The 14,663-nt window shown below is 37.1% G+C and overlaps 1 protein-coding gene across 1 annotated transcript; it reads left to right on the top strand.

Moving 5' to 3' along the window:
* The first annotated feature begins 3,715 nt into the window (after nt 1-3,715).
* Nucleotides 3,716-14,434, top strand: lim2.1 (lens intrinsic membrane protein 2.1). The gene is made up of 4 exons (XM_055660802.1): nt 3,716-6,524; nt 8,500-8,649; nt 8,744-8,878; nt 11,822-14,434. The coding sequence occupies exons 1-4, from the start codon at nt 6,350-6,352 to the stop codon at nt 11,881-11,883; spliced, it is 522 nt and encodes a 173-aa protein (XP_055516777.1). The 5' UTR covers nt 3,716-6,349; the 3' UTR covers nt 11,884-14,434.
* The last annotated feature ends 229 nt before the right edge of the window (nt 14,435-14,663 follow it).

Raw genomic sequence — 14,663 nt, 5'->3', positions numbered from 1 at the left:
TCCCAGTATTTGCTCAACTGACTTCTGTATACATGCATATGCAGAGAGCCGTGTGATGCTTGAGTAGGTATTGAGATGTTAAGAGATAAAAGGTGGTATTTGGTGGCAAGTGAGATGAGGAATTTCTTTCCGCAAAACACAAAGTGCTGGAGTAACTCATCAGGACAGGCAGCATCTGTGGAGAGAATGGACAGCAATGTTTTGGATGGAGATTCTTTCTCAGCCTGAAATGAGAGTATAGAAGGGTCTAAACCCGTAAATTCCACCAGTCCATTCCATCCACAGATGCTACCTGACCTGTTAAGTTCTTCCAGCACTGTGTGTCTTGCAGAAAATTCCTGTATCTACAGTTCCTTGTGTCTCCAAATCCTATCAAAGACTCAGACAACAAATAAGTGTATAAGAAAGAATGGGGAATCCTGTAAAGTGATCAGCAATGCAGTGAAAATGACACGGTTACAAAGTCTTTCTTTCGACCATCACAAGAAAGCTGCGGAAATGGTTTATGATACACTAAAATAAAATGAAACACTTAATTTCTCAAACAAAGATCATTTGTAAGTGATCCTCTCTTCAAATTTGCAGTTAAGATTGATGAGTTAAATCCAAACACCATGTTGGACTTGTTCTAAGTCATGGATTCTCACTGCAACAGCCGTATGCATTTCCACAGCGCACAACCTCTGCATGTTTCTCTGGAAACAACCCCTACTCTACCAAAAAAGTTAATGTCCATGTTAAATCTTCTCATAAATTTAAGGTTATAACACAGCATGGCTACTGTAATTAGTGTTGTTTTAATGACTGGGCATAACCTTGAACAAAGGATTGTTTTTGATTGTTGCCAGCTTTACAAATTCACAACAGGGCTATGAACTTAACATGGCACCATCCAGAGAGTTCATTCTCACCTTGGTAATTAGTTAACAGTTGTCATGCTAGAGTTTAGAAGGAAATAGATTATTGATATTGGCTTTACGAACTATGAAGATCAGCTGCATAATCAGAGAAACGTTAGCTCCACTCCCTTCCATGATTGCCAACTCCAAGTGTATGCAATGAATACGAATCAAACTATCATAGTTTGAAAAATAATGCAACACTAATAGTACAATTAGTTCTCCATTACTGATTGTGATTGCAGCTTTAATATCTAAAATCATTTTGATCTCGTAGTAATGGATAGGACAGCTTTGGAGAGATACGAGCCAAATCAGGCAGGTGGGACAAGTGTAGATGGGACATGTTGGACGGTGTGGGCAAGTTGGACCGAAGGGCCTGTTTCCACGCTGTATGACTCTAGTATAACATATATATAAAATATATGCACATAGCTATTTAATGGAACATATGCACATGACTAAATTTGCCATTTAATACAAGGAATTAAGAATGTTTCAATTTTAATTCATGGTATGACATCTTGGCCTAATATAATTCCCCACAACTACAGCATTTTCAATACAATATCATATCTTATACAATCTTATACAATATCATAAGCTTTTTAGAGTGTTGATAAAAGGAGCCTTAAAGAGATAAAGGCTCTAACCTTCACCCATACACATAACAATGGTTCTAAATTAAATTTAATATTCAAACCTATTTAGTGATAATAAGCCTCAGACTTGGGCATTTTCTCACTCCAATGAAAATTACTGCTGCCCAATACTCAGCACCTGGATCAAAAGTTAATTTTCAAAATAGATCCCTCGTAACTAAAAAAAAAATGTTCCTGTTCTTTAACTCCACATACGTGATGCACTTGCACAATACAAGTTTATTTGCATCGCATAATGCGGCACAGATTATCTGTTTCTGTTTTATTCGGTGTTTGCAAAACCTTTTTGTCTTTGTGTAACCGTAATTGATATTTTCGAGTAAGTAAAACCGACTCCTTTCAATGGAACTGCAGCCTCAGTAGGAATCAACTGCATTTAGCAAGTAGTTCTATTGTTCACATTCTAATGTATGCAGCCTCTCTTGTCCCTGCCTCATCTCCATGTCTATTCAGCTGACAATTAGTGTCCATTTGTGTCTTTACTGAAATAAGGAACAAGGACATCTGTGTCCAATTACTAATGGTGTTATCAAAACATGCCAAACTCGACATGATTTGTCCAATTTGCTGCTTATTTACAGGATTAATATATATCTTTATGGCTTTTATATGTAACCTTTGAATACATTTCCCTCTTGAATCTGCACAATTTGATTGCTGTGCATTTTGGAAGCACCTTACCGAAACATTTGCAAACCAAGTACCTAAAATGTGCAATGCTGAAATTAAGTTCAATCTCCAAATTAAGTTCAATATCTATTTTTCCACTAGTCACCAAATGAACGAATTAAATTTAAATTACAAGTATACAAGTATAAATGTAAGCAATGATTACTCAGAGTGTGCCTGGGATGCCAATGCAAAGAAATTGTGTTTTACATGATAATTACAATTAAAAATGAAGACATGTAAATAGCAAAGCATTGGCATTTAATAAACTGATTTCCAATATCCAAATTGTCATCTCATTTTCATCAAGCCAATCAGTTATCAGTTAAGATGAGGTTCACTGTATTTACTTCTATAAATATTATTTTAACAATAGAGACAGCTCCATGAAAGAAGGGTCCCAACCATCGGTGACAAAATCACTTATGAATCAGCCACAACCCAAATCCCTGATCAGATATTCCTTGAGCAACAATATGGTTTCCGTGGAGGTAGATCCACAGTAGATACCATCTTCTCTCTGCGTTACATCCAAGAAAAATGCAGAAGCAGCAAACCCCATTGTACATCTTACAAAAGCTATCAATTCTGTCAGCAGACACAGCCTCTACCATATACTGGAGATTGAAAGTCCACCACATCTTCTAAACCTCATTCAGTCCTTCCATGAGAAAATGCATGGTACAGAGTAATTTGATGCCGCTACATCGGACAGTTTCTCCATGAGAAGTGGAGTGAAGCAAGACTGCGTCATCATAGTTCCTACTCTGTTTGTCATCTTCCTATCTGCCTTTCTGTCCTTTGCCTCCCCAACATGCATGGAAGTAGTGTATCTTCACAAGGAGCAATGGGAAACTCTTCAAACACGCACGGTTGGAAGTCAAGATGAAGGTGAGAACTATGCTTACAAGGCGACTCCTGGAAGCTGATGATGCTGCACTCACCGTCCCAATGGAAGGAGGACTTCAGAGGTTTTTGGACAGACGGTCTCATGATTGCAATGATTATCAACTAACAATCAGCGTCAAGAAGACTGTTGTTATGGGTCAGGACACTCCACTCCCCCTTGAAATCATGTTAAATATCACTCCGCTGGAAACTGTCAACAGATTCACCTACCCGAGATCAGTGGTGACTGATACTGCCTCTGGATGAGAGAGGTCATGGAATATACTTTAAATTGGATAATTCATTGTTCATACCATTGGATTGTAGGTTATCCAAGCAGGATAGTTCAGAAGTTCATGTTATAGGAGTAGAATTAGGCCATTTGGTCCATCAAGCATGGCTGATCTATCTTTTCCTCTCAACTATCTTTCTCTGCCTTCTCCCCATAACCCCCTGCCACACGTACTAATCAAGAATCTGTAAATCTCAGATTGAGCTTTGTTCTTCCAGTTTGCGTGTGCCCTCACTCTGGCAATGGACAGAAAGGTCGCAATGGGAAGGGGAGCTAAAATGGTTAGCAAGCAGAAGACCCAGAGATCAAGTGTTGAACAAAATGGTTGCCTAGTCTATGCTTAGTATCACTGATGTAGAGGAGGTCACATCAGGAGCACTGAATGCAATAGATGAGCCTGGAATCAATGCAAGTGAAGCTCTGCCTCACTAAGAGAGAATCTATGCTGCAGGCAGTTAGTTATTGTGGATCGAATTCAACAAAGTCAATGGGGAATATCAGTTTTTAGATTCAAACTAGAAACATAATGTGTTGATTGCAATGGTTTTGCATGACATTATGAAATGGCACCATGAGCAATATTTCCAAAGCATATACTCCATTTTATCTGCAATTGGACAATGAACGGGTTTGAATGTGAAATTTGCACCCGTCATCTACTTCTCAATACTCAATGTCACTGTGTATTCAGCAAATTCCTGCCTTTACAAACCCAGCTCTCGCTAATCGTCTGTTTTATGGAACTTATTGTCATGGACACAATCGTTTCATGTGATGCGTTTCTCTATGTTTATTTTTCTAGCTCAACAGACAAAGTTGTGCTGAGGAGTAATTCCACAAACCCGCCTGTTCTGGGCTTGTGCTATCTGCCTGTGCGGTTGCAGAATTGTGTCAGAGACCAGGTCAACACAAGTGGCAGAACTACAGGTAGGAGCTTTTCTTGCATTTTCAAATTAAGTTAATGACATAGAATATATTGTTTTTAAGTATAGATTTATAATGTCATTTATTTTTTTCCAATCCTTTGAATGGCAAAGAAAATATTTAAAATCCGAATGTATCATTTAACCTTGATTCTGTCGCGCACATATCCAGTACGCCATGACAAATCAAGTATAGCATTGGAGCAAGATATATGTAACACATAGTGCTATTACTGCAATCTACATACCTGCAGTTGCAAGAATGATATCGTTAAATCCATCTGTGTACTACTGCCAAAAATATCTATTTAAGAAAAAGTTTTACATCAGCTCTGTTCACCATATCTCTATTGAATGCGGAGGATGATACATAATGTTTCAAAATGTTGTTACATAGTCATGTAATTAATGCAGCACAAAAGGAGCCCTTTGGCCAGATATAATCTTCAGAATGCAATAGAGCTATAATCTGTTTAATGAAGATTGATTATTAATTGTTCTAATGTTTGTTCTTTGAAACTTACATAGTCAAAATGTTTCAGCCATTGACTGCGCTTTCAAAAATACTTTAAAAACATCAAACGTTACAAAAAAGCATATTTACTGTATTACTGGAGCAAACGTGCTCTGTAACAGAGTAATGAGGTGTAATGGAGTGAATTTATTTTAATCAATATTTTTTAGAAAGTAACAGGTCAATCAAGTTGATCCATAGTTACTTTAAATGTCAGAATGACATCACTTCTCTATCATTGTTTATTGATGTCTGGCATAAACTTCACAAATGTACTGCAAATTATTAAGTTTACCTTTGATTTTCCTGTGGAAAATGTCTTTGTCATTATCCTAAATATATTAGCGTACTCTTGGTGACTTCTCTTGAAAACTTCTGTTTGGAGGAGAAATTGGAATCCCTTCCTGTGAAAAAAAGTTAAAAAGTGGATATAAAATTAGTTTTTTGATGACTAAATCTAGATCAGTCGACATGGGGCAGAAAAAGAGGAAGCCTACGACAGTTTAAGATACATGATATGGTCCAATACCCATCTGAATTTTGAGGATACGAAGGTAATGAGGAGAACGGTGTGTAACAAATAACACTTTTGTGGCATTTGTGAGGACAGATAGGTCAAAAGGAGTTTGCAGAAGAGATGTAATGAATCAACTCCACAAAGAAGTGGAGAAGATGGGTTGTTCTTGAGAAGTTTGAGAAAGGTGTACAATTATCCAAACACTTTTGCTGATTGAGGTGCAAGTCCTTGTACTTATAGATGTCAGTAACAGGGAAAGCATTTTTGAGTTGATTGGCAAATGAACCAGAAGGGATGATACTTCATTTCACACAATAAATTACAATGCACAACATGAAAGGATAGTGGAAAACAGAGACAAGCGAATGGACTAAATATTTTTAAAGAACAAAATAACAGAACCATGGGTAAAGATTAAGGGAAATTAAATTAAATGGAAAGATCTATCAAAGAACCACCATGAGCATTATATTTGATTGCGACAATCTGATCACTTACATTTTGGAATTTCATTCAATTTCCATTGGGAAGGACTTCTGAGATTTTGTACAGGCCTTTAATTATATAAAGGATGCTTCCCAAAGAACAATATTGTTTATTCAATTCATTCAACCCAAGATTTTGCAGCTGATGTTCATAGGGTTTCCCCAAGTAACTTGAGGGAAGGCATTTAAGTAAAAGCTATGAAATAGGTGATTTGTCTCAATCCATGGTCACACATCTGCCACTATGTCCTTTGAAAATCACTGAAAACCTTCCTCATATTAACAATCAATTATCGGTGTTCCAACAGTCAGAAAATGAGGAAACCAAGAATATATTCCATATGATCCAGAACAACTTTCTTTTAAACATATATTGTTGTATAAAGCACTCAGTTTTACAAATAGATTTTGATTTATTAGTGAGTGTTGGAGCTCAAAGTATCTGAAATGAATAATAGCTTATTTGTGTGTTTCTTTCTACAGATTGTATCTCCAGGAAGATGTACAGCTTTATGGGTGGAGGTTTGTTCTGTGCTGGTATAGGCAACATCCTGCTTGTTGTTTCCACAGCAACAGATTATTGGATGCAGTATCGCCGTTCTGGCAATTTTATGCACCAGGGCCTGTGGAGATATTGTGTGCCAGGAAAATGCTACCTGCACACTGACAGTGTTGGTAAGGAAATCAAATGAAGGTTTTGTTGCAGTTCATAATAACAACACGGAACTGAATTGTTTAATATGGCCCAGCAGTGATTTGCCAATGTCTGTTGGAAGGAACTGCAGATGCTGGTTTATACCAAGGACAGACACAAAATGCTGGAGCAACTCAGCGGGTCAGGCAGCATCTGTGAAGAAAAGGAATAGGTGACGTTTCCAAGTCTGAAGAAAGATTCCAGCCAGAAATGTCACCTATTCCTTTTTTGTCCAGAGAGCTGCCTGACCCGCTGAGTTACTCCAGCAATTTGTGTCCATCTTCAGTGATTTGCCAATGGTCCAGTTGACAATGCCAGAACCCAGAATAATCTCTCAATGGTATTTTATTGTCATGTGTACCCGGGGTGGAAGATTGGAACCTTCATGTGGTCCACCCTGTTTCGACGAATGCAATCAACCTAGCGTGCACAATCAAATAGAACACGTTGTCCAAGGCTGTGCACGCCATATGCAAGAAGAAGTCATGTGTGCAGTGAAATTCTTTTTTTGCATACAGTTCAGTGACAATCCTACTATGAATTCAGCACAATCATACTGATATAAGAGTGTAAGATGGTAGGCCACACTTAGTCTATACACAAGAATACACACTATCTTGTATGCTTTAGGTTAAAATTGTTTTATTAAATGTTAGTCTCAACTTGACCACAAAGTCCCATTGTCCTCAATACAGTTGCTAAATTCTGCTGACTGAGCTGATCCTACATGAGGCAGTAATTTAGGTTTTATTTTCAAAATGTATTTGAAAAGCAGCCCCCGAATACGAGGTGCAATTAACAAGTGAGAGACAGCACAAGCATATAGAAACACCAACACATGAGCAACAAAATAGTTTAGAAGATAAAAAGACCTCAATACTGATGAGCGCTCACAGGGTGGCACTCGGTAATGAACAGATGGAGGAAAACCACAGTGGAAAGTTAATAGTTGAAGGCAAGGACAAAGAGAAGCAGAAGCAGAAACCCGGGTTCAATCCTGACCATGGTTGTACTTTCTCCCTGTGACCTCGTGAGTTTTCTCTGGGTGCACTGGTTTCCTCCCACATTCCAAGATGCGCAGGTTTTGTATGTTAACTTCCTCCCACATGCCACAGCCATTCTAACTGTTAGTCGAAGTTGCTGCTATAAATTATTGCTGGCGTTGAAGGTGGTAGGAAAATCAGGGATTAATGAGCATGTGTCAGAAAACAGCTTACAATGTGGGCTTGGTAACAATGGGAATATTCCAAGTGCTGGTGTGGACTCGCTGGCCCAAATAGCCTCCTCCTTTGTCATAAAGGGAAAATAAACATAAAATAATATCATAATATGGGTTGTAACAGTTTAACGACTGAAAGGACACAAAAATTAATATTATTATCCACAAGCGAGCAGAATAATGGAAAAATGCTAGTATTTTAGCTTATTTCAATACATGGAAAATATATCGAGCAAATACATGTATACCAAATAAACAATTTACATAGCAAAATCACTTTATTCTGCTTATGATAAAAGTCATAATAATAAATTAGTAAACTTGTATCCCCACATTAATAACATTCTGGAGAAATAAATCACCTGTAAATTATGCTTAGAATAGACAGTCACTTGTTCTGCAATGGTGCTTGGCGCAGTCAAGGACTCTTAAATTTCCATCAACATAAATGCAACAAATTGAAGCATTGGTATTAACAGGATTGCCTTGCTCTTGCTGTCTATCCTGTGCGAGGCACACAATAGTGTCTGTATGATAGGTTTTCTCATCTGAACAGCAAAGGTCACGAACATACCTAACGTTTGGGTAAGGGAAGAGGAGATGACTGAATTGATTTGAAGCCAAAATGGGAAAGGAATGCTGTATTTCTCATTTGTCCTTTATTCCCCTTTTGTAACAGAAATTAAATTGTCTTTTTGCTGGCATATAATGGTAACATGCATCTCTTTTTATTCCAGCCTACTGGGATGCCACTCGAGTATTCATGATCCTCTCCTTGTTGGCATGCTTCATTGGCATCATTATTGGCTTCCTGGCATTCATGCAATACTCTTCCTTCACCAAATTTGACAGAACCTTTGCCGCAGGAATCTTGTACTTTATTTCATGTAAGTCTTAAGAATAATTTCAACCATTCCACTACTTTATTTCCCGAAATGTCTTTCCTCTTGTGACCATAGTTATGTACTTTTTGTCCCGCAGGTTTATTTGTGTTGCTTGCCATGGCTATTTATACAGCCGTCACGATAAATTCTTACGGTAAACGTTATGGCGATTGGCGCTTCTCCTGGTCCTACATCATTGGATGGGTGGCTGTGGTGCTCACATTCTTTGCAGGTAAAATATTGTGTCAAACAAGAGAATTCTTCCCTGATCTTTGTAGTATTTGTTACCATACAATGGGCATTTCCATTGGTTAGCACATTTCATGCAAGAAAATGGCAGGTTACAGTTGTTTATTGTGACTGCAGTGGCAAGCATTTTCAAACATGTACTGTAATGGTGAATGCCGACAAATGATTTCTCCTACCAAGGCCATCACTGCCACATCTAATCACCTTCTCATCAATACAAACAAACACATGCATACACGCTGCAGGAGAGTAATTAGGAGCAGGGACTCGGTCATCTTTCTTCCCCAAGCACAGAGGGGCTAAGATCAATTATGATGAACCAGCAGAGATAAATCAGCTTAATAAAAATTGATGTTACAGTGTTCCTAATGTGTATTGCTCAGTTGGGTCCCAGTAGCTTAGCTGGCAAAGCATTGAGATAAATGATTCCATCAGATTGCCATTTTCAAAGAAATATAAATACATTTTACTACTGATTTAGCTTTCCTATCCTGCTATTTTTTTAGGCTGCCTTTTATCATCCAATAGTAAAGATAATGACTGTAAGGCAGTGTCAATACCATAAATTGATCTTAGGAGTCTATGGGACAATCCTGCGTCTTTCAATTCTGTAGACCTAATTAATGCCCATTAGAAAATGTTGCCCAAAAATACTAAATCCAAGCATGTTCCACTCTTTATAAAAATGAATATTTCTGAAATGTAAGTTAGTTTGGAACTGTAAAATAACAAGGTCACACATAGAGAAGGTGCAGAATAAGTAATGCATCCCAATGGCAGTGGTGTCTGAGACCTGATGTTTAAGGTGGGGAGGGAATAGTTCCAAAGCAATCTTAGAAATATTTTTTTTTTCATCCACATTGAGGATGGTTGCAAGCTGAATGCATTAACTGAGAAAGGAGGCAAGTGCTGTCAAAACATTTAATAAACATCCGCGCAATAACTTGAATTGATGCTGCATAGTAGACTACACTTCAAGCGCTGATAAATGAGAGATATGAAAGATATTTGATGGTCAGCATGGACATGGTGGGACAAAGAGCCTGCTCTGTGCTGTATGGCACCCCAACACTAACAATATGATTAAACTGATTTGTTGTAGTTATTTTGTAACTATAATGATTCTTCTTAAAGTGCTTCATGTTATCCAACAAAATATTTCAAAGAGCAATGAGAGATGATACGAGTGCAAATGACCAAAAGTTTAAATGTGAGGAGCATCTTAAAGGAAGAGACTATAGTGAGGCAGAGAATGTTATGTTATGGTTCTATAATGTAGGATCTCACCAACTGCAAGCATAATGGTTAAGTTATGAAAACGGAGGAAGTACAGGATGCAAGGATCAATGGAATAGAAATATATGAGGAGATTATGAAACTGGATGAAATTATACATTAAGGATATCACAGCTGTAGCTTGTAGTAAGGCGACCAAGGTTGGCACTCCATTGCTTTGAAATCATCATAGGTTATATATCATTTGCTGAAATTAATGGTGGCTTCAGTTTAGAATTGTTGCTGATAATATCAGTTAATGTGCAGATCGAGCTTGGCTGCATTTCACCCGGAAAGGTTTTACTGAATGGGTTCTTCTGCGATAGTGGGAATACAACTATCCAGCCAATTAATGTCACTGCAGGAATGCTAGAGGGAATTGGTAAATAAAATGCACAAATTTGAAAATGATAGAAATATGAAATGCTGGAAATATCAATGGAAATAGAACTAGGCAGTTTGATGTCTCAGTGTATCCATCACTTAATTCTCAGCAGTAGCCTAATGTTAAACAGAACCCAAATCACTAGTTCAATTATCTTCATCTCAGTTGTTGACCGACTTGCTAAAGAACTGGTTAGACAGTTGTAAACCCATGAAACATGTAAAGGACAATGTAGGCTGCTTTATTTTCCATTGGTATGTGCACAACCTTGCACACAGCAACTAGGCAGCAATTACTGGCTGTACCAGCCTTCCACCATCTACAGCTGAGCTAAATGGGTCAGAAGTTATCGGAAGAAGACAGGAGAATGGGGTTAGGAAGGAGAGATAGATTAGCCATGATTGAATGGAGGAGTAGACATGATGGGCTGAATGCCTAATTCTACTCCTATCACTTGTGATCTTATGTTCTAAAGAAACCATTTTGCTATTATATAGTATCACATGGCACAGAAATTCTGAGTGTCTGCATTATGCTTATTTTTATTTAGCGAATGCAAAGTCCTTTAGCCAAGCAGTTGCCTCTTGATCTGCTGTGCATTATGCTGAAATGTCACAAATCATGGAAAACACCAAAAAGCGTCCTATATTTCCCCATAGTTCCAACGAATACTGAAATATGTAACATACAAGTTATCACCAAATGAGGGAAATCCGATTCCTTATATGTTGTCAGAAAATCTTCATTTCCCGTGCAATGGATGGTCAGAGGTGACAGCTGAGAAGGATGATCACATGTGGGTGCTGAGAAGATGGGTTTCATTCGAAAGGTTAGGGTTTATTTCCTAATGGTTATCACCGCTGGCATAAACACACTAAACAACCGCCCCAGGTCAATCATTTCTTTCAGTCATCAGATCTCCTTTGAAGAAACAAAGTGTTTCCATTAAACTCTCCTACAATCCAATGCCTGACTACAGGCACAGTCCACGCACAGTGCAAGTTAGAGTTATCTTGAAGAACGCCAATGAACTCACTGCATTTTAAAAGCAACCACAATTGCGTTCATGTTTTTTTTATCTGTCAGATTTATTGAATTCAATTGATTGTGGTGACATTATGGCTTCTCTGTTGGTGTTACTTTGCCCCAGTATCAAACTGTAGATGATTTTGGTTCACTGTTGAGTTCAATGTTTATTTCAATTGATCGTTCAGTCATGCTGCGATGATTTGATAATACAGATATAACATCTAATTTCTTTCTTAGGTATCTTCTACATGTGTGCCCATCGTTTGCATGAAAGCCCACAAAATTCAAACCCACGCTAGCAACCGACACCACGCCTTAAGAAATGGAATAACATACAGAACCATCACTTTGCGTCAACTCGCATGTTATGAAGTGGTATTTTCTTTTGATCTCTTTAGAAAACAAGTTAGTGAAATGTAGGTAGAAATTGAAACAAATTACAGCTGTACTTTCAAGGCTTGGCTGCAGGGGTTTTTTTTTTATCACTTCATTCGTGAAATAGAGTTATAAATAAGACAAAACTTTCATTAATGTTGCATGAGTTTTCCACAAGCTAGTAAAATAACGGAACAATGGTAGTATTATATATAAGCTTACTTTAATATATGGAAAATGATAAAACTGAAACTAAATTGAACTCAGTGCATCCACCTTATTTTATCTAATAAAGTTTCCTTGAACATCGACTGACATTAAGCAAACCCAAACTTTGACTGCTTTGTTATTCATTAATGTTTGGTAAGGGAATTATTTTCATATTAATTGCAGTTTTTTCAAAGTTGGTAATTCATTGTGAAGCCTGACATTTATTGTACATTCCTAGTTGCTCTGAAAGTTTGTGTCAAAATGCTTTGATACAAATGAGTGGCTTGCAAGATCACTTCAGACCTTTAATAGTGTCTGTTGAACTGGAGTCACACAAAGATCAAACCAGGTAAGGAATGCAAGTTTAATTCCCTGAACAACATAGATAAACTAGTAAGATTTCAACTAGTTCAATGTCACTTTTAAAGAGCTTGCTTAAAACATAATTTGAATTCTCAGACACCCATGATGATGTGTCGTGTATTCATGTCAACTGGATTACTCCTCCAGGTTCTTGATTTACAACATATCTCTTTCTGCAATACACACACAAATTAATTTTTACACACATGAGATAGAGTAATGCTTCAAAATTATTTCAAAATACAGGGTTTAATTTCAATTTTTAGCTGGGCACATTTATTAAGGGAAAAAGCACAATGCTCAAACTTATTTTTCATTAGTTTGCATAATTTAGATTTCAAATGAATCCACCTATTGTCCTTTGATTCCAGTTGCACAGTCCCAATTGTGCAGACCAAACTACTTTCCACCACACTGAATTCCAACCATCCACAGTTAATTGAATTTTGATGATCCCAACTGCTTACAATCCATCCCCATTATAATGATACCCATGGAGACTAAAGCTCTCGCTATTCTCTCCTAACGTTAAAGCATTGCATTGGCCTAAACCATTCACAGTGAATAGTATCCAAATCTAAGCACAACATTTTCTATGATCATCACAAAGTTAGTACTCAGCATATTCATCGCCGCACTGTTTTGTAAAACCCAAGAGTTCGTGTGAACCAGTTTTTATAAAGGCTGAACAAATGACTGAGTTGTTATTAAAATAAAATCACCAAAGAAAGCTAGCCTGTTTCTTAAATATGTTAGGTTCTACAGGCTGGCTGCAGAAAATGCTTTCAGAAATCCTTACAGTATTGTGCCACAGTGAGTTTCTAAAAACATGAGGATCAATACTCTGAAATACCCATTAGGGAACAAAAATAGCTCATCAAAGAGCAAAGGGTAACCAAATCTAACCAGCTCCCCAGGGACAACTTTAATATACTGTTCTACAATGCCATCACTGAAAGGTTATCAGTGTCTCAATATAAACTGTGAAGTTATTTGTATATTGGACACTGAAAATTCGTATGTTGTTCACTGGAACCCTCTGATGCTAACATATTATTATTATTCACAACTACATTTATCATTGTCCCTTATATTGATTTAGATTGTGCTGATTCCTCGAAGTTTCAGTTAACATCAGCATGCTCACTAACAACCTGATGATGGAGCTCACTTTCTCTTGCTCGGTGAAGATTACAAGGGGCAAGTTCAAGTCATGATGTCGTTGCCACATTCCAGGTTTCCTGAATTTGCCAGTATTATATGGTAGTATCAATTTCAAAGGACATCATTAAACTTAATCAGACTGGTTTAGATGATGAAATAGAAACAGAAATAGGTAGTCACTATTTATAAACCTCTGGGCACAGATTAAAAAAAACAATACACTTGTTCTGTAGATTGGTGAAATATGGATTAATATGTCACCAAAGAGAATTGCAGGCATTTTTTTTTTACACACACACACAGTGGTTATCATTTGGGATTTGCTTTCAACTCACACTAGTTCTGCAACTCATTACTTTGTCATGAAGAAAACTCAGATGTTATAACAAATGATTTTGAAAAAAACTAAAACAATTGTACATTCTCTGAATTTTTGCAATAGATAACTGACAATATGATTATCCAAAACAGTGTAAAAATACATCAAATAGATTTTGCGCCTTTATAGCAGAGTGTTATTTCTTGCTTGCAAAATACTCAAATGCTATTCAAACTTATGAAGTTGATTTATGGCTGCACGGTAACTCAAATATCACTATACCTTAATTGGTGCATGTGACAATAAATGTGAATCTGAATCTGAACTGAATCTGAAATGATTCTTTTTAAATGGGTGATAGCACCCTCAAGCATAATCAATGTGACATTACAACACTGGCCATTGTTATAGAAACATTTCTTCACTTAAAAAAAAAAAAAAAATTGGCTACATGGCATTGAAGAAAGTGATAGCAAAGCCAGATGTTCTAAATAACGGGCCCAATATTTTACAGTCCATAAAACAGCATATGAAATTTCAAATTAATCCTTTGAAAAATACATGCGAGGAAATATTGGAATGGTTATGATGCCAAAATTATGATTTTGTTTTGCAAAATATTTCCTTTAAAAATAGTTCTCATAAAAA

Source organism: Leucoraja erinacea, chromosome 32 (genome assembly GCF_028641065.1).
Source record: "Leucoraja erinacea ecotype New England chromosome 32, Leri_hhj_1, whole genome shotgun sequence".
In the NCBI taxonomy this organism is placed as follows: domain Eukaryota; kingdom Metazoa; phylum Chordata; class Chondrichthyes; order Rajiformes; family Rajidae; genus Leucoraja; species Leucoraja erinaceus.
Note: the sequence above shows the minus strand (reverse complement) of the source record. Positions and strands in the feature narration are given on the sequence as shown.

Coding starts and splice junctions, on each gene's coding strand:
- lim2.1 (XM_055660802.1), top strand. CDS start 6,350: ATGTACAGCTTTATGGGTGGAGGTTTGTTCTGTGCTGGTATAGGCAAC. Junction 8,650..8,743: donor AATCTTGTACTTTATTTCAT/GTAAGTCTTAAG, acceptor TTTGTCCCGCAG/GTTTATTTGTGTTGCTTGCC. Junction 8,879..11,821: donor GGTGCTCACATTCTTTGCAG/GTAAAATATTGT, acceptor TTTCTTTCTTAG/GTATCTTCTACATGTGTGCC.